Source organism: Telmatherina bonti (assembly GCF_933228915.1).
Source record: "Telmatherina bonti genome assembly, chromosome: 13".
Classification (NCBI taxonomy): domain Eukaryota; kingdom Metazoa; phylum Chordata; class Actinopteri; order Atheriniformes; family Telmatherinidae; genus Telmatherina; species Telmatherina bonti.
Window position 1 is genome coordinate 18,658,423 of NC_136611.1, and position 20,430 is coordinate 18,678,852.

The window sequence follows — 20,430 nt, forward strand, 5'->3', positions numbered from 1 at the left end:
GAACTTTCCCTACAGTCATTAATGCATTCACTAACTAAAACGTTGTGCTTTATAAAAGGTAAAAAAAAAAAAAAAAAAAAAAAAAAAAAAAAAAAAAAAAAGCTATTTGTGTTTTCCAGTTGTTGACAAGACGTTTAAGTTGGACAATGTGCCAACATTTCACCCTCAAAGTCAGCGGTAAAACGGCATTTAATGCAGGTGGAATTTCCCTCTCTCACACCCCCTATCCACGGAGTTGTGGGCTCTTTGTGACCATTTGCACGCATTTTCTACTCCACAGGTTGGGAGGGAGGAGGGGGGATAAATACTTGTGTGGCGTTTGTTTGACGTGACACTCCCCCTGGTCGATGGGAGGTCGACGTCACCCTGCCAGCAGAGGAGTGGATGGCCTCTGCAATAAAAACACATGAAGAGAACTGAGGGAAAGGGGAAGATTGGCCGGGGACACGGCGTGGGTCTCTTTTTATTTCACTCCGCCGAATAGCCACGGACATGGCCGCCTTTTAAGCCAAGCAGGGACATATTGTCGGTAGCGAGAGTTGTGGCTGAAATACGTTGTTATGAGTGGCTTTCTTGGCTTTTGGAGCAGACAGAGAGAGATAACTGTACTGTATCCCAGCCCAGCGGATTGGAGTGAAAGTCCGCCATATTCTGCCTTACCACGCCCGGGAGTCGAGCTATTGGAAAATAAACGGACAGCTTCATGTGTTTTTCTCGCCGCCCTCTTCCACTGCTGGCAACTTGGAAACAAGGGATTTCAGTGATTGAAAAATATCAACATTCAGGACTTTAAAGAGAGAGGCTAGCCGGGCACAGATGACAATGCTTAACGAGATCACACAGAGCAGTACGGAGGATGTGTCTTAAAAGGATCTGTTGATCATATTGAGACGGAAAAGCAGATTAAACCAATTAAGACTGCACAGATATTCATTTGAAAGCGCTTTGGAGACTGTTGTGAAGCTATTGGGAGGCTCAGAAAGCGAACCGAAACGGGGGGGAGGGGGTCAGCTTTTCATATATCAGATTTTCCTTCTCTCCCACAATCTGAAAGCTGTTCAGACTCATTATAAGGGCGTCCACGCGTTATTCCACCACAAGCAGGCCTGCATGAGGACGTTATTTGGCTTTCACAGTCCTCTATTCCCCCTCCCCAAAACAAATGTGAAATCTGGATGACTCAGTAAGAGGGGGGAAGAAGCGTAAAAGTGCGTGTTTTGAAAAGGAGCGAGAATGACCCTGGAATCCATAATGGCGTGTTGCCTCAGCGAGGAGGCGAAGGAAGCCAGGCGGATCAACGACGAGATCGAAAGGCAGCTCCGCCGGGATAAGAGGGACGCACGCCGGGAGCTGAAACTGTTGCTTCTCGGTAAGTTCAGCAGAGGAGGGATGGGAGGGGGTGCAAACCCAAATTCCTCTCTGAAGGAAATAAAAAGCCATTGTCTGCGGGGGGCGTCTACTAATGGGGCTTCTCGTCTAGGTGAAATTGGGAAGTGGGTGGTTAAAATATCAGTGTTAGAGGAGTGAGTGCACAGATTTGGCCGCTCAGAGGGAGGCGATGCTGCCCAGCAATGGCCTGCATGGCTTCTAGTATCAAAACCACCTTATTTGAATAACTGGGAACAATTAGTATGAGGAAACAAATGCATATCACTCTGTTTTGTTTTTTTTAAACCCTCCGTGCTTTTTACTGGCCCAGCATTAAAATGTGCAGCCTGGACTGGAAGGCCTGACCAAGTGTTATGACAAATGTTGGCTGGGCCAAAGTCTGCGCTTTATTGGGTGTAATCAAGACACTTTTGCAGCTTAAAGCCGAACCATGGTAATGATTATATCACAGTTCTCTACAAAACTCAGGGGCCTTTTGTCCTCTGCTGAAACCTGCTTGTGATTGTGACAACACCTCTAAATAGTTATATTAATCTAATTTAGATCCCCCCCCCCCCCCCCAAACTCATTAAAATCCAACACCACACTATGGCATTATACAGAGAAATACAGTAAGTCGAATGAAATGAGTGGAATTCCTTGACTCTGTTGTCAGTGTCTCGTGGCTTCATCATAGTTCCAGCGAACTTCTCTTCTAATCCTGGTACCTGTACACTTACAATGTGTTGGGAGGGGAGTCTGTTGAAAGTATTAGTCATACTGAAGAATTGTGTGGAAAACAAGCCATCTACTTACCATCTAGTTTTTAATTTGATTTTCCTTGCAAAGCCCATTAAGCCCATAAGATGTCTGTGGTCCTATGCAATAGTGCCAAAAGTCTCTCTTCCTGATCCAATTCTCCCTTTTCTGATTTCCTTAGAAAAGACACAAAGGAAATGGTGTAACAAAAGCTGAACATTTAGACCTCTCCATGCTTGTTTTGTCTACTGAAGGCTTCCTCAGCAAACAGATGTATTAATTCCACTTTAAAGGATTTGAAGGTGCTGCCACTGCCAGGACCCTGGATAAGTATGGTTAAAGACTGCATTGTTATTGCCCCTTAATCTCTTCTAACACTCAACAATTTGCTCATTATTTAAACACTTGAACAGCCGATCACTTCAACAAAAATGTGCAAAACTGGCAACATAACAGGCGTCATTACCTTGTATGTTTTAAATGAGTCTCCATCTTCATGCTGCACAATATTTGACCATCTATGCCAAATAATTAATGACTCTTTCATATTTAATGCCTGATTTTGTGTTGTATCAGCCAATCACTGTGCTGTAAATTTGAGCTATTATATTTCAGCGTAGCATGCTTCAAATGAGGGGATGTTTACAGTTAATGTGTTTTAATATGGGGTCCTACAAAATATGCTGTAAGGTCCATGAAGGGGAGCTGAACATTTTCATGCATATCTTTCAATATTTATAAAGTTGCAGGCAAGTAGATCTGACTGGATCCAGCTTTTATGTAGATTTTAAGATGCAGATTTCTGCAGTTCGATGTTGCATGGAGAGACTTGTTAGAGTATGATTGGGAAATGTGAGACGGTCAGGGCTAAACCAAGACAACAGTCTTCATTTATCCACATGGCAAAGCGCACACACATACAATATACAACCCAGAACTCATATCATTTATTAGGTAGGTAACTCGTGATTTGCTATGAAATTATGTTCATGTGTGTGTATATACTTCATGTGGTCAAGTTGACCAAAGGAAGTTATGTGTGCTCTATTTGGTTCCAATAACCCATATTCTATACCCCTAAGTGCTTTATGGGTTTTTAAAGCCACTAATTGCTTTGACTCCCGCGGGACTTGAGCACTAAACTTGATTGGAGAGTTTGGTGCTCAAGTCCCGCAGGAGACTTTTTATCTCAGAGAAGTTTTCCTCGGATTGTATATCATGACTTTTTTTTTTTTTTTTAAAAAACAAATTGCCTTGGCTTTTAGACTGCACGCACAATATTTCAAAGCCACTAATTGCTCTGTCAACATGAACTGTATATTTTGAAATGTACACAACAGAGTAAGTGAGAGCAGTGCTAGCATGTAACCTATCCACTTTTTTATGCATCTAATATCCATTAAGAGCTTTTAAAGTAATGATGTTAATGCATTGAAATTAACTCATTTGGCTTTAACAGATTACCAGAAAGAAATTACCAGCAACAGTGAAAAGAGATTTTGTAGAATGAAGAGCTGCCAGGTAAACATCTTCTTTAGTTCATGCTGAAAAGTCAAATGTCCTTTTCATACGGCCCATTCAAGGCAAGACTGGGACACTTTAGTTGAGCATCAAGTGTAATGAGGAGAGTTGTACAGTGACTTAGAGTTGTTTTTTTTTTTTTTTTTTAAATTTAAAAAAAAAGTGAGAAAATGAAAGATATTTGAAGGGGAATACCAATGATGTAGGACCTCTCTGCGAGAAGCAACTGATATTGATCTCCAGCAGCATTGCATCATAAAAACAATCATTGAACATCCTAAAAGCTTGACTCAAAGGTAACTGTGCTTTTCTGTCTCTTAAATACTTCACCTCTCATCCAAAAGGCATTTTTAGTTTTAAACTTGACTGGGGAGGAGTTCCAGATTTTATAAGTTGTAGTTTGGCAATTAACAAGTGGGAGACAGTCACATTCATATGGCTTCAACAACCCTCAAGTGTGAATAGCATATAGAGCTTATAGGTGTTTTAATCTTTAAGGACCCAATCCATGAAAAAAGGTTAAGAAAAGACATATTTTTTTAAATATAAGGTATTTTACTTTTTCCTTGTGTAAAGAGAATTTAGTGATTTTTTTCTTTAGTTTTATTAATCATTTATTCCCATGAAATGTCAAATTTCTTATTGTGTAATCTTCTGCTCTTTGGTGTCTATTAAGGAAGACCTGTATTAATGACCAAGACATCTTAATCAGACCATCTCATAGTCCTGAAAAGTAGTGTGTAAGACGAGACTGTTCTATATTTTGCTGACTTGTGTAGTTAATATTTTAAGATATGTTTTCAACAATGTCCCAGCCCAGAAAAATCCACAAATCCATACAGTTAGATGGTTGATGCCAGTGTTATATCTCCTGTCCCTCCTGTAGTCAGCCACACAGGCTACTTAAAAAAAAACAAAAAAACTACATTAATGGTTTGTTTTTCCATATTGCAACAAAGCAATAAAATAGCATGAATTCATAGATATATTGTATATTTTGATGCTGTACAAACCTACTCTGATGAGGCCCTGTTGCTAATGCTGAGGTGACATGTTTGATAGCATTATTATTAGATTCAGCACACACATTTGTGAGTTAGGGTGGGTTTGTTTTTAAGCTTTATTAACTCGCATGGCTTTCCCATGGCTGCCTTCACCACATAATGGTACAGTACAGTAGCTGTCTGCCTAGTTAACTGACCTGATGCCTCGTTAACAACAGTTCAGGTATTATGGCTTGAATAAAACTATACATTGAAACAAAATGAGTATTTAAGACTAAGTAAGGCGAGTAAAGCTGTAATAGATCATATCAGTGAAATCAAGTTTTTTTTATTTGCTTTTTTTAACACCTGAAGTGATGAGGGAAAAAAAGGTCCCATGTCATCACACTTTTATATGCTGTCATTAAACTGTATTTTTTAGTACAGTTTTTAATTGAGACATATTGTGGCAGAAATGACATGTTTTACATTTAAACAACCTTAAGTGGGTAACATACAAATAAGCTCCTCATTCCTTTTTTTCTATTTATAAAATAAGTTGGTTTTTGTTTTTTTTGCTTTTTTTTGTTTTGGTTTTTTTTAAAAAAAAAAAAGCCATATGTGTGAAAGAAAGCAGATGCTGCATTGGCTGAACATTTAAGTTTGCAAACCTGTTTTGCTGTGGGATATTTAAGATCCCCACATTTTTTCTAAGAAAATCTGTCATTCAGGCATCGGATGTTAAGTGTGAACCCTGATGACAAGCAGTTCCATGTAGTAGATGTTTGATCACAAGGTTCTTAGAGCAACAGGACAGAAGATCACAGCTGCCTGCTCACTGGGAACCTTTGTTTAATTACTATAATGCAGCTATTAGAACAGATGCTGTTAAGAGTCTTTTCATCCGACATCCGAGAGTCAAAGTCAATGCTGAACAGTAACATGAGAAAAGTACTTTACTGCTATCACTGTTGGACAATTGAGATGTGGGTACATATATCTCCTGCACATTTGAACTTAAAGCCACATTGTAGGGTTTCTTAATGTCTCTTTACATGGTGGTAATGCATTGTGGAGTTCTTCATGGGGCAAAACATATAGTCCCCACAGTACAAAATTTTAATGTTCTGGGTTTCAATCTGTTGGTCAAAACAGTCCAAAAGAAAACTGTGACTAAATAATACATTTATATGATATAGACATGACTTCATGGATTGTCATTCATGTCTGAAAGACAGATGGGTTCAACCTAAATGATTATCGGCCTCATCTACATCTGATAAATTAATTTTAAAATTGCTCAATTACAAAACTGGCACAGGTCATCTCCAATCCTTAAGAGACCATCGGACCTAGTTTCTGATATCCTGCCCCCTTTAACATCCACACGTTTAGTTCACATACACAGACAAAATCAGATAAGTGGGATAGCAACAAGTGGGATTTGAAGATAAGTCACAAGAGTAACTGTAATTGAAGAACATTAAGAATATTGTAACATTTTAGTGTCAAGTTGTTCATATAATCTGTTATAAACATGTAAGTGTTCAGCTACACAATCACTGTGAATCTCTCTGTCCGACTGATGAGAGCAGTGGGAACGTTTTGCAAAGCCAAGTAGAATTTATATTTTGGCAGAAGTGGAAGTATCTTAAAGGACTTTTTTACATAGTGGCATCCTTTACAATTTCATCCTGAAGACAGAATTTACCGTTGCAAGTTTGAGTTTCCTGTTGGTGTCTTCTGCTGTCATCCCGACATAATTGTTTAGTGACTGTACAGTAGGATTGGTATGATACTAAAAATTCAAACTCAACACCAATACTAAGGATGGTGCTTGATACATGATACTGTTTTTGATACTACAGAGGGGAAAAACTATTTCTTTAATAAATCAAAGTCAAAACAAAAAAAAACACCACAGTTTATAGGATTAAAAATATAAATATAAGTAAAGACAACAGTGTGAAATAAATGTATTATTTTAAAGCAATGGAAAATACGAGTGCGTTTTTAACTTAGACAATGGTGAAGCGCAGAGAGGAGCAAAGTCAGAACCCGGCAGATAGTTAACTTTTGCTAGCGGTTATACTGGACACTGGAAACTGTTTGAAAGGAAACTGAAACTTTATCACCTCCTGATACTCCACAGATAATCCAAAACAATCCAGAGCGCATCATCTGCTTCCATGGAAGATGCCGTTCTGTTTGGATTCATATCGGCGCGTAAATCTGGAAGCATCGCTTCAAACTCCAAACAACGATCTTACTTACAGTATTTCTACCCTGTTTTTGGCTGCTGCCATTTTGAAAGTGCGTCAGTAGTGTAAATATTGGGTCCACCAAGTAGCTGCTGTAGGGAGAGGGGCTGCCCACTGCCATGCCTGATCAAAATGGTTGGGCGTGGTTGTTCCATGAGTGGCTTTTAAGTATCGATACTAATGTAAATTATTAACTAACTAGATACTACATTTTAGTATTGATTAGTATCTGAGTATCAATTTTTATTTATTTATTTTTGGACAACACTGCTGTACAGAAATACTCTAGCTCGTCCCAATAATTGGAACTTTTGTTAAGTCAGGATCAGAGCTGACAACAAAGACCGTGTCATGCATGTTGACAAGTACATTGGTGAAAAAAATATGTCAATGCTTAACTAAAAGGGTAAAGTAAAAAACTGTACTCTTGAGTTGAATCTTTTTTCAGGTTGGGACTTGCCACTGCTGGTGCTTTGGTGGATTTAAGGGCTTCTGAAATGCATAACTTGTACAAACACAAAGGGTTTTTCCATGACAAAGAGCAGCTTTCTTTCTTCGCTTTTTTCTTATCTGAGTGCAATGAGAGGCTTGGCGTGGTTACCTCAGATGTGATACTGATCCATAAAAATCAACCTCAAACAGGGGTTAATGCTAGATCACTGAATTGATTTTAGATTGTAACTCAGTGACTCAGTTGCTGCTGATAGTAAGCCGATATTTAGACCTTGTATATTAAATTTTCTCTGTATGTGTATGTAGACAGTTTGTTGGAGCTTTGCGAGAGCAGTTTTTTTTTTTTTTTTTTTTTTTACAAATGCGTCCTCTTGCCTTTGCGTATGCTTGAATCTTAAAGTTACCATGAAACTGCTGACAAAGTGCTATTTCTTTCCTATATACTTTTTTTTTTTTTTTTTTTTTTTTTTTTTAAAAGTACTGAGCATGCACATAATGGTGCCGCCAACTGGTTTGTTGAATACTTTTTTTTAACTCTTAAGGTCACAATTTTTACAAATTCCTGCAGTGACCGTATTTCAACAAAGACATGGAAAAGGAGGTTGATACTTGAAATCTGACTGCAATAGGTTACATACCTTTGAAGGATGGTAACCAAGCCTTTATAGAAGTAGAGATTATAAAGAATGTATTTTAAAGACGTTGATGGGAGACTTTTGGACCCAAAGAACACCCTAGTCTCCTCTGATTGGTTAGCTACACAGGCTTGAGCAGGCACAACTATATAGAAAAAATATAAATGTATAATTTTTCTTTGCAATCAGAGTTTAATTGTATCCAAGTAAAAATTGGCATGCACGTCAGCCTTCCTTTTTTTTTTTTTTTTTTTTTTTCCTTCAAAAAATTCAAAGTAAACAGAAATATGTCTCCTGGGGCAGATACTGATCATGAAAATATTTCATGGGGATCTTAAATGAGATTGGTTCTGAATGTTGACAGAAACTGCAGCTGACATGCTGCGATACCATACGATAAAGAATTGTTGTAAAATAACGGTGCTGCTTATGTGTTGGCTCATAGAGGTCCTGGCAAATTCAAAGTGGCTGGATGTTGATTTGAAGAGCACGAACACTGACACACTCAAACGTGTTGTGTTGCTGGATGGAACCCAGCACAAACCTACTATATAAATAAACTCTTTGTCCTCTTTCCTGTCTGCTTTCTCAGGCACTGGGGAAAGTGGGAAGAGCACATTCATCAAACAGATGAGAATTATCCATGGCGCTGGTTACTCCGACGAGGACAAAAGGGGTTTCACCAAACTGGTCTACCAGAACATCTTCACAGCCATGCAGGCCATGATTCGAGCCATGGAGACTCTTAAGATACCCTACAAATACGAGCACAACAAGGTAACTGATGTCCTTTCACTCAATCCGTGTGAATCCTCTTTTAACAGAAATGACAGTGGAAGCTATGGGTGACGAATAGTTGGAGAGAATGCGAGCAAGTCTCTACGAAATGAACAGAGCATGTTGCATATTTTTAGCGTGCCATCTATCTTATTGCGAACAGCCATCCATAATCATTTCCTGTTGTCCTGTTTTGTTTTTTTTTTACACTTCCTGTGTCCTTAAAGCACTCCAGCGCTCCATCACACCCTTTATATATTTGTATTTGCTTGCATGTTTTGCGTGCACTCAAATTCACATGTATGTTCTGCATATGCAAACAAATGCACACATGCAAACCGGCCAGAAGAATGTACTCTACTCAACCAAATTTGAACAACGCCGTTTCTTTTTTTTTTTTTTTTGTCTTTTTGTCATCTTTGTGCTTTATGTTGAACTTGTTATGTTTAGCTTCACAAGCTGCTGCAGTGGCCTCTTTTTTGTAGTTTATTCCCTGTGCTCTTGATGATTGAAAGGAAATGGCATGTAGGACTTGTCACCTTGGCAACACTTTTTATTAATCAGGCCAGTTCAGGTGTCAGCTGTGACCACATGTTTTCAGTTTCTTTTTGTGCCAGGCCACACTTTGGTTAGATGTTTGTTTAGTTGCTCGTTGGACAGCGACATACACCGCTTGAGAATCTTCACAAGGAAACGGTTTCAGTCCCAAAATTTCATTATGCATTAAATTTGCAATATAGCAGCCAGTCAAACAAGAGAGCCAGACCATGGACACCTATTCACCAAGTGTGTATGTAGTAACGCCACGCATGACAACTTTGTTTGGTCTGTGCTGGATCATCAGTCTGCAAACGCGCTTTCGCTTCCCTTCTTTTATGTGTATGCTTCTTAAGAATTATGCTGAAAGTGATTTCCTTTTTGTTTGTTTTAGTCTCCCTAAACACAACAATACAACAGTCTTTAGTGTTTTTTTTGTTTTTTTTTTTGTTTCATTCCACAGTAATTTTAGTTAACCACTTCTGTTATGATCAGTTATAATAATAGTTATGAGGTGCAAAAGCAATGATTAATGAAAGTTATATTTTGCTGTCCTTTAATTATTTATATTTATGCTTTTCATAGAGATCATAAATAGCATGTTGAAATCAATCTTGAAGGCAAAGCTTAATAACTTCAGGTGTCAGAAGACAGTATCAACTCAGAAACACAGCTGTGTCACTGAGTTAGACTCCTTCAATCTGGAAATATACCATTCAGTGATTTGTGAGGTTAGCAAGGAAAAAACACCTCGCAGCACTCAGCTCAGGTTATTGTCTCCTCCAAACTTGTACATTAAATCAGGTTCCACTCTGTGATGTTATTCTGGATTTCAGAGTTGGGAATATGAAATTCTGGGGTGATTTTTTTTTTTTTTGCTTTGTCATTGACAACAAATATTCATCAGCAGCCAAATTAAAAAAAAAAAAATTAAAAAGTCTAATTCTCCATTAGCAGTTTATTTAATGATTTTACATACAAACAATGTGACTGCTAGTAGATTGATGGTTAGTTAGGGTATAAAAGATTGTGTTTAAGCCGGTCAGTCAGTGTATTGGCAGGGTTTTGTGATTTTTGCAGAAGAGTATGAAACGTCATCATCGTGCTGTAGAACAGCATAACACACAGCCTGCTAGGATTTAATTAGTGAATGGAAAATCATCCCCATTTGGGTTTAATTAATGGTTGATTGATACAGATACTAACTTTGAAGATCAAATGATCTGTCCTGCCAAGTGAGCTATTTGTACCAAACATGCATTCCTCTGTTTTTATATAAGGTGTCAGTGGGAAGTGTTTGTTTGACAAAGGTCACTAACATCACAAAGGAAGTGAAATTGAAAGCTGTCTGTGTATGTTTTTACTGTCTTCTTGGTCATTTACAGTAATTCTATCGTAGACTGCAGGCTCATCAGATCCATCCAATCGAGCAGCCATCATGACCATCACATTTTGCCCATTTGTGGTTCAGATTGTGTAGCTGACTCTCTAAACTCTTCTTGTTGAAGACTGAAACCACATTTTATGCCCTGCTGCTGGCCTTTAAGGTCTGCATTAGCAGTTTAACATTACTGCTGTGTATCCATGTTAGCATTAAAGCTGTTTGACAGTTATGTGTTAAAAGTAATTTTGGGAAAAATAATTATTGTAAGTTTTATTAAAATAATATTTTATGCATATTTTTACAGTTTCAGAATTATCTTTGTATGTTTTATCCCAGCACACTATATATTTAACATGTAGTTGTTGTCTTGTGTAAAGTGAAAGGTAATGAATAAGAGTTATTTATCTTTCTCATGGTGGTTGCCATGTGCAGTGTTTACCAACAAACCCTGATGCTAAAATATTATCGCAATGCTTATCTGTTTTAAAGTGGCCTGTCAAAACCATACGCTGCTTCCTACTGCACATGTGGGAATGTTTCCTATTTAATTTTAATATGTAGTTTAAAATCCCATTTAACATAAGAAAGAGAGTTTCTCAGTGTTGCTGAGTGGAAGTGATGTTAACCACAACATAAATGTCAAGAATTCAACCTGTGTGTGAAACTGTTTCAGCGCTGAGGCCCATGTCGGTCCCTATAACATGGGACAAAGGAGATTTTTTTTTATTAAGAATCTGAGGCAGCAAAACTTTCAACTTAATTTTCTTAAAACCTCCGGTGGGATTTGAGCTCTGGATATTCAGTCCATGCTGAGCCTCAGGGTACAAAGTAATTTCTGAGTTTAGAAAATGTCAATAAGTGAGAAAACTGAAGAATTGATGATTAGGATTCACGACCTGTGCTGTGACTTTTTTTTTTTTTTTTTTTTTTTTAATCTTATTGAAAAAGTTTTATTCATGTGTTGTGCTGTTGCATAAACTTCTTTTCGGATGTGTTCTTCATCAGGGTAACGCCAACATTGTGAGAGAGGTGGACGTAGAAAAGGTCACCATGCTTGGGAATCCTTACGTAGACGCAATCAAGAGCTTGTGGAATGACCCAGGTATCCAGGAGTGTTACGATCGACGGAGGGAGTACCAGCTCTCAGACTCCACAAAATAGTGAGCAAAATTAAAACTATAAAGGAAGTCCGACAATTGATGGTGAAGTTTTCCAACGATAATGAATCCTGGGTTTTTTTTATTCCCTGTCTCTCTAGTTATCTGAACGCGCTGGACCGCATCGCTGTACCCTCCTATCTTCCCACCCAACAAGATGTGTTGAGGGTTCGAGTCCCAACTACAGGCATTATTGAATATCCATTTGATCTTCAGAGCGTCATATTTAGGTGAGAATTTGACCCAAAAAAAAGCAAAAAAGGATTGTGAATTTTTTATGGTCCGAGCGATGTGTTGAAGAGTGGATCTGATTAGTGAAACATACTTTGCAGCGTTCTACACTTCAGAGTATAAGTGCAGAATACGACTAAACTTAACTTTTGATTTGGTGGAAAGACAAACAGGCTTTTTTTTCCCCACCAGATAATTAAATTTCCATTTCAAAAAATGTGGAAATGTTGGTGTGAAAATTCCCATTGTGGCATTGCTGCACTTAAAGCGAGTCATCATCTTTTAAACACTCAAATCTTCTTTTAGTTGTGTTTTCAACTCCAAATACTTCAATAAATCACTGAAAGTGCAACTTTGTTAAACAGTTTCATTTTCAGTTTTCAAGAATATTCCATAGCGAGTTCCCCATCTGTACTCACACTTTTAGTATTACAGTAGAAGATTCACAACTTAATGCCACAGTCCCTTGGAAGTTTCACCCAGATGATCTACAGCAGGGCTATTCAACTCGTGACCCACAGGCCAGAACCAGCCCATCAGTCTACCTGGACTGACCCACCTCTTAACTACTCTAAATGGTAAATTAATCATTTAATAGCAGAGACCAAACTGTAAGTCACTCTTGATATTTCGGGACACTACGTAGCACTGCCGTAGCACTGTTGAGAGTTGAAGACACCGGCTTCATATGAAAACGTCACATTTAAAAGAGAAGATGTTGGCAGTGAAAACAGAAAATTGGATTGCAGCACTGATGCGTACGCACACAATGCCAACGCCATGTGCAGAAACATAAAACTCCTTAAACATCTGAGGATCAGTCTTAACACAGAAGCAGAAGGGCTGAGGTCATGTTGAGGCAACATTAAGAGGAGAAGAACAGGTGCTGCTAAGGTGGAGAGACATTACTCAGAGTCCCTCGGCGCTGCAGGCGGGTACTGCCGGGTACTATCAAGTGGAGCTGTTGAATATGTGTGGCAATATCACCATTTTTTACGTCAGTTTGATGCTAGGTTTAAGTTTTTGTGCTGATATTTAAACAACAGGAGTTCCCTGCAAACATAAAACTAAGGCTTCCTGTTTTGCTCAAACGTGCAGTCAGAAAAAGGGTTAGGAAAAAAGTTGTGAAATACATAAATACTACAATAAATAACTACATACTTTCTAGCAGAGTAGATCATTACTTAGACCAGGTGTTATTGAACTATTCAATACTTGGTACCAGACCCACTGTGAGCTCTTAAAAGGTAGTCTATTTTTTTTCCCATTAATAGATACGATGCAGAATAACATCAATAACTCAATTTCTTTGTCTGATGATTAACTGAATAATTGTAAATGCAGGGATAAATAGATGCTGAGGTGTGTGTCCCTGGTCAGTTATTGTGTGCATAATGTACACATTAAAAATCTCAGCATCTACTCAGTGAGTAAAGAATATTATGTGCAGAGGCATTCCAGGAGAACCCAGGGTCATTTCTCAACAAATATCCACCAGGTTCTAATGCTTGGCAGAGGAAAGAAGAAAAAAAACACTTAGTTAAATCTACCAGCAGTTTCTTTTTGCACTTTTGTTTTTATTAGTCTTAGAGAGCTTGATGACCAGAAAAATATTAAGTTTTTAAACCATAAACTGGTTACATTTTCTCTCTTACACTAAAATCCAGCAGGGAATGTTACTGTGGTTTTAAGAAAATGTGATTTTAGATAAAAATGTGATGTTTTATGTTCATTTTGTGTTTGATATATAAGTGTAACAGTGGAAGGAAATATGTGGCCCACCGAATAAAGCCCTCAAACAATTTGGTTTATGGGAAAATGTAGATTAATAGACCTGATCTACTGTCTCGTGGCGCTGATTCCCCTTTCCTCTACAACGCCATGCTGCGTCTGTCAAAGTATTTTTTTCCATGGAGCACACTCAGTGACTCATTTCTCTCTCCTGGACGGTGCTGCCTCAACAGGATGGTGGATGTTGGAGGTCAGAGGTCAGAGAGGAGGAAGTGGATTCACTGCTTTGAGAACGTCACATCTATCATGTTCCTGGTTGCGCTCAGCGAGTACGACCAAGTCTTGGTGGAATCCGATAATGAGGTGATTTATCTTCTTTGTATTAAAAAAAATCAATCTCAATGTGACTCATTGATGGGATACTTGGAACAGTTTTATATTGTTTGATCAGAAGTAGAACATTCTATTCTATTCTACAGTCATTTAGCAGACGCTTTCATCCAAAGCAACTTACATATGAGTGAGAACAACACAAGCACCAAATCAAACAGTAGAGGACATCGTAGGAAGGTGCTGGTGGACTGTCCACTTGGATGCAGATCCTTGCATGAAGTGCTACAGGCTGTTTGTTTACTCTCTTCCCACTACATAATATCACCTATGTTACAATACAAAGAATTAATACCATAAAGTTTGTTGCAAAGAACTGGGCTAAGTTCTCCAATTCTCCAATAAATACAGCCATACTAAGTGTTGAAGTGCTTATTGAAGAGCTGAGTCTTCAGCTTGCTCTTAAAAACATGACACTAAGGTCATGTCACTAAGGTTAATTTAAAAAAAAAAAAAAAAAAAATTTGTTGAAAATAACAGCAATGAAATTGTCCTCCAGCTTGGATTAGGACCACCACTCAGGCAGCGTTTGTGGGTGCCACCTCAGGCCACATCTCCTTCTGTAGAGAATATGCGCGTGTTCGTTAGTTTGTTAACAGTGGATTAATGGGTGTGTGTGGGTGCGTTCATGTGTGTGTTGTCTGCACTCACGTGTTAGTTCAAATGTTCATATTGCACAACAAGAGGACACACCAGCGACATGTCCTTTATATTCTGATGTCAGTGGATTTTTTTTTTTTTAATAAAATAAAGTAAAAGTTGGTGAAGGTGCTTCAATGCTCTGCAAAATGTTGTTCAGTTTAACACTAAGTGACATGGCTGCCCTTTTCTCATTGTTATTGGTAAATATTTTATAAAAATCTCTTGTTAATAGGATGAAAAACAGGTTTAATTAAGCCATTAAGCGCTTCTCCTTGTCTCTTTTTTGTTTCTCTCTGTGTTCGCTACGCTACTCGCTTCCTTTCACACCCTCTGTGTAGAATCGGATGGAGGAGAGTAAAGCTCTGTTTAGGACGATAATCACGTATCCCTGGTTCCAAAACTCCTCAGTCATCCTGTTTCTCAACAAGAAAGACCTTCTGGAAGAGAAGATCATATACTCACATCTGGTTGACTACTTCCCAGAGTACGATGGTGAGTAGCAGTACTTTGAAACCAAACACTCAGACTTTCTTGGGGGGGTTTGTTTGCAAAGAGTTTCTGTATGCAAAGTTATTTGATAGAAGTTTCCTTTAAAGACTCTTGAAGACAAAAAAATTTCCAAGAACTCTCCCGTCAGAGATTTTTTAATTTGCACATTTCTGTATGGAAGTTGTATGAAATGGAAAGTAGTTGGCTTGTAGCTCGTGAGGAAGAGCAGTCGGCTTTCAACTGGAAAGTTAGATCGATTCCAGGCTTCCTGACTCGCGCTGAAGGGTCATTGGGCAAGACACTGAACCCAAAGTTACCCCCTGATGTGCCTATGTGGATGGATGAATGTACCATGTAGTTTACAGCACTTTGACTGGTCAGTATGAGTGGAAAAGCACTGTAAGTACAGGTCATTTACTATTTGGTGTCACCTGCTGACTTGTGCATGTTTTAAGACCTCAAGCGACTGCTGTCATCTTGGTCTTTTAAAACCAGAAGTTATGAGAAAGCAGCTGAGAACAACTTGTCACTTGTAAGCAACACTGACATGATCAATAACCTGATTTAGTGTCCATTTTACTCTAAGTAGGGACCATAGTGTCCATGTTGACATGATGCTCAGGTGTCAAACTTGACATGATTTAAGCATATAAATTATTAAGGAAAAGTCTGCAAAAGAAACACAGTTCGTTTGTTCTTTGGTGTTTTTTCCTGTTGATCCTCAGAGTCCCGGTTTACATTCCTGCATCATACCTTTTTCTGTGGCTTACAGCTGCATCTACATTTCCTGTCCAGCGTATGGCTAAAACTGAGCTGCAGGAACTAAGTTGTGTTGATCTGATGAGAATGTTATACTGTTCTCGTCTGATTACCAGTCAGCTAATCCAAGATTTGCAATGAGGTGTTTACATTAAAAAAAAAAAAAAAACTAGTCTCACCACAATTACAGAGGCTGTACGGTTTGTCATCGCAGCCACTATTCACCTTTAATTCTCTTTGATTTCCTCACATTTGACCCTATTCTTCCCTTTCCAGGTCCACAGAGGGATGCCCAAGCAGCTCGAGAATTCATCCTCAAGATGTTTGTGGATCTGAATCCAGACAGCGATAAGATCATCTACTCTCACTTCACCTGTGCCACCGACACAGAGAACATCCGTTTTGTCTTTGCCGCTGTCAAAGACACCATCCTGCAGCTCAACCTAAAGGAGTACAACCTGGTGTAGAGCGCGGCAGGGCGTGTGGCCACAGACCCTCAACACACAATGACTGACGCAATTTATGAAAAGATAGATAATGCACTCACATGCGCGCACACAGAGAAATATCTGAGGAAAACGGCATCTAATGGCTGCATAATACTAATTTATTTGCCATTTGTTGATCTCTTGGTCCCTGGGGGGTGAACAAATGATCTTGATATTTAAGGAGATGATGGGAAGCAGGGGGAGGGGCCAGGATATTTGCAAGAGTTGGGGAAGAAGCTGATAATAAATGCAGCATGCTCCATCCCTCCTGCCTTTTTTTTTTTTTTTTTTTTTTAACCCTCCTTCCTAACTGTCATTTCATTCGGAGGATTCATCGAAGGCTTTTGCCCAACAGGAAATGATGTAAGAGACTTGTATTTGTAAATTTCTTTTTGCTTTAACAGACTGATTGGCAAGTGTATTGTTAAGTAGGCATAAACTGTGATTTTTAAATTATTTCAGATTGATTTGATATTATCTTCAATTATTATAATTCTAATTATTGTCACATAAACTTTGGTACCATTTAAATAAGCGTGACTTAGGAGTCACATTCCCTGCACACAAGTGTTTATAGTCTCTTCCCACGAGATGGGCTTGTGGTATATCACAACCATGAAGTTCTTGACTGTGAAACTGGCTTTAAAGACATTTCCTTAGCAAGATGATGGGGAAACTCACAGCTGCTCTATCATGTCAAAGGGGAATGAAACTGGCGGAAGCCACTTTACACAGACTGAAGGGAACAGAGATGAGGATCCACGAGACAGCGTTATTAAATGATTACATTCATCTGTGCCACATTAATGCTTTTTTTATTATGGTAATGTGTATGTTTACTGCCAATGCCAAAACAACTCAAGCCCCAGACTCCACTCAGCTGTGTTATCTACTTCAGTGAAACAAGAGGTGTTGAGTGAAGCAAAGGGCAGGGCTATTAGCGCCGAAGGAAGGGACTGATTGACATAACTAACCCCCCCCCCCCCCCCCCCCCCCCCCCGGCCAAAAAATCTTTTGCGCTCTCTCTTTTTCTTTCAACACAGTTAAGCTGTATCTTTGTAATTGTCCAATCACAGCCCGGCTGTCTTGACTGTTGTAGTTGAATATCAGTGGAGAATAAATTTGGCTAGTTGCTGTGTAGAGGGCAGAGTGTTGACGTTCAGTTTGTACCAAAGTAAGCCCTTCCTGTTTATGATTGGCACCTTTTTAACTTACAATTCCCAAGTATTTTTTGTAACAGTTCTGTAAAACATTAGCCTGTAAATTACATTTATTGAGGCATAGTGCAATTACGAATGCTATAATCATTGTACATACATCTTTTTCTCACTTTCTCTGTGTGTGTGTGTGTGTGTGTGTGTGTGTGTGTGTGTGTGTGTGTGTGTGTGTGTGTGTGTGTAAATAATGGGGCATCTATGCTGGCTTTGTAATCATTACTTTTTGGCAGACTGAATGTGCGGTATTGAAAATATGTATCTATGTAATTGTATTGTATGTCTAATGGCTAATTCATTTTTGGAGACAAAAAAAAGTTATTTACATATTTTGTTTTTGTTCCTTTTTTGAAGAGGAGAATGTAAAATTATTGTTAGTTCCAGTTTTATTTTTCAACAAAGAAACATTATTCAGCTTCAGAGTTGCATTATGAAGAATATTGCTATCAGATATAAGATTAATTGGAAGGCCAGTGCTAACGCTAGATGTTTTTGTTGAACTGACTTTTGTATGACAAACTGCAGACTGAATCATAACCACAGAGCTTATGATAATAATTAGGTTAATAACTGGCCTCAGGAATAGAGTATTTGTGGCATAATAGGTGTAAATTGCACCACTTAGTGATTCTCATACCCATATGTTGGATTTGATTACACAGCCTCCTTTTAATGAAAGATCCTTCGCCTATCCTGCACACCTTGTGGCCCTGAATACTCCTCTCCCCATCACCAAGCACATTTGCTAGCAGGATTTCTTATTTAATCAGTATTGTTAAGCCAACATGGACAATGGGAAGGTCACATGTTACACTAAAAAAACCAAAAAAAAACTTGTCATCTCTCCAAAACACACCTGGTGTTTTAAGTCCCCAGTCAGTGATGGCCATTAGTATAGCTGGCCTTATTATGATGAAGGATGGTTAATTTTCTCAATTGTGCTTGTTTCCCATCTTGGTTACCACAATTTGATTAGAATTTGGAGTCTTAATTTAGACCTAATTTAATATTAAGATCATTGAAACCAATTAACAACACCTCACATGTACATATTGCCTTATCAAACTGTGCCTCTGAAGTCTCATGCAAGGCACCTGTGTTTTTATGACCAGTGAAGCTCCTGCAGCTGGTAATGCCCGTTGTGCAGCTGGAGGATTGTTTAGTCTTGGCTTCGACATTCTATGCTGTGAGAAAAGCTAAGGAACAGCTTTGAAATGTAGCTCATGTAGCTATTGTGACATAATTACAGGACATTACAAGTGTATTATGCGCAAACTGTTATCAGAACTTGCTTTGTATTTTTGCAAAGTTGTCACACCAGATTCTTGTCTTAAAGTCTGCACTACAGTGCATTATGATGCATTGAACTGCCTGATGTGAGGGGGCTTGAACAGCAGAGCTCCGACACGTCAGGTTTTGTAGAATCTACTCATAAGGTGTCGCAATCATTAGCAGCCACCAACTGAGCAGTTTTTTTTTTGTGGTTTTTTTCGGGTTTTTTTGGCTACGCGCTGGCATCTCCTGGCTATTTTGGCAGGTAAGCAACCCCTCACTCTGAGGCCCTGCTGTGTTCAGATATTTCAGCTGGCTGGTTAATTGCACTTGACAGTGGTTAGTTTTGGCAGGTAAACCCACTGCAACAAGTCAATTTTCCTGTCCAGTTCACATTATACTCAGAAAATAAAGATTTTTTTCCAGTCGCCACTTGTCAACAGCATGGCTCAGTGGGACAGATTAACATTTTGCTGAAAGTTAAATGCTGTCTATGCGATTCTGCTCATTGCCAGGGAAGATATTTTGAGGCTGGACTATAGTTTCCACTTATCAGTGTTGATGATCTGTTGTTGTGGGCTTGTAGTAATCAGTAACTTGTGTCCCCGCTGTTGTGAAGTGGATATTTACACTCTCCTTATTTAAAGGGAAGATCCTACTGTAAACAATTCACATGCTCCGTTCTAGCAGACTACACAGGTATGTCTGAGAGCTAATAAAGAGGCTCACAAAGTGCAAAATGATCTGAAATCTAAGCTTAATGTCTCGGTTTAGATATTTCTTTGCTTTTTTTTACAGTCAAAAATAAATTGCAACAAAACTGAATTATCCTTGCCAATGTATAAAGTATGAATGGAGTCTGGATGGATGGATGTGAGCCAAAACCTGTTCATGTACTCTGAGGGAGTACTGGGAGTTCTTTTGAGGTTGAATTGTCCTTTTAAACAAGTAAAAACTCCAACCAATGTGGGTCAATGGTTGAGGTGTCATTTTCAATGTATAGAACACAGGTTTAGGGTCTACTTCCTATCAATTGCTTTTTGCTCAAGTATCAGATGCATGTTACACATGCTTTCAGCTGGAGTACTTTTGGACATATTTGCGTCTGAATCTTGAAGATATGAAATTTAATGACTGATTTTTGAACAATGTTATTTCTTGCTAATTGTTTCCTGTGTCCATACACTCCCAATCTCTCAACGTGTTTCTGAATGAAGCAACGCGTTTCTTTTCAACTCTTCTCTCAGTTTATTTAATCCAGGATGTAGTTTACAGACCTTTAATGGGCCTGAAAATGGAAGAGATGAGCAGCGAGTCTTCTAATTAAATAATATGTAAATCAAGGCTGGATGTGCTCTGAGGTTTACAAGAAATGAAAA

The 20,430-nt window shown here is 38.7% G+C and overlaps 1 protein-coding gene across 1 annotated transcript; it reads left to right on the forward strand.

Moving 5' to 3' along the window:
* The first annotated feature begins 416 nt into the window (after window positions 1–416).
* On the forward strand, window positions 417–19,904 carry LOC306764264 (guanine nucleotide-binding protein G(q) subunit alpha). The gene is made up of 7 exons (XM_079251359.1): window positions 417–1,369; window positions 8,573–8,757; window positions 11,684–11,838; window positions 11,937–12,065; window positions 14,031–14,160; window positions 15,168–15,321; window positions 16,354–19,904. Exons 1-7 carry the CDS (start codon window positions 1,234–1,236, stop codon window positions 16,542–16,544), a joined length of 1,080 nt encoding a protein of 359 aa, XP_079107485.1. The 5' UTR covers window positions 417–1,233; the 3' UTR covers window positions 16,545–19,904.
* Window positions 19,905–20,430: the final 526 nt, after the last annotated feature.

Excerpts from the sequence above, each read along its gene's own strand:
- LOC306764264 (XM_079251359.1), top strand. The coding sequence starts at position 1,234 with ATGACCCTGGAATCCATAATGGCGTGTTGCCTCAGCGAGGAGGCGAAG. Across the intron at positions 8,758-11,683 it reads ACAAATACGAGCACAACAAG|GGTAACGCCAACATTGTGAG; the intron begins GTAACTGATGTC and ends GTTCTTCATCAG. Across the intron at positions 15,322-16,353 it reads CTACTTCCCAGAGTACGATG|GTCCACAGAGGGATGCCCAA; the intron begins GTGAGTAGCAGT and ends TTCCCTTTCCAG.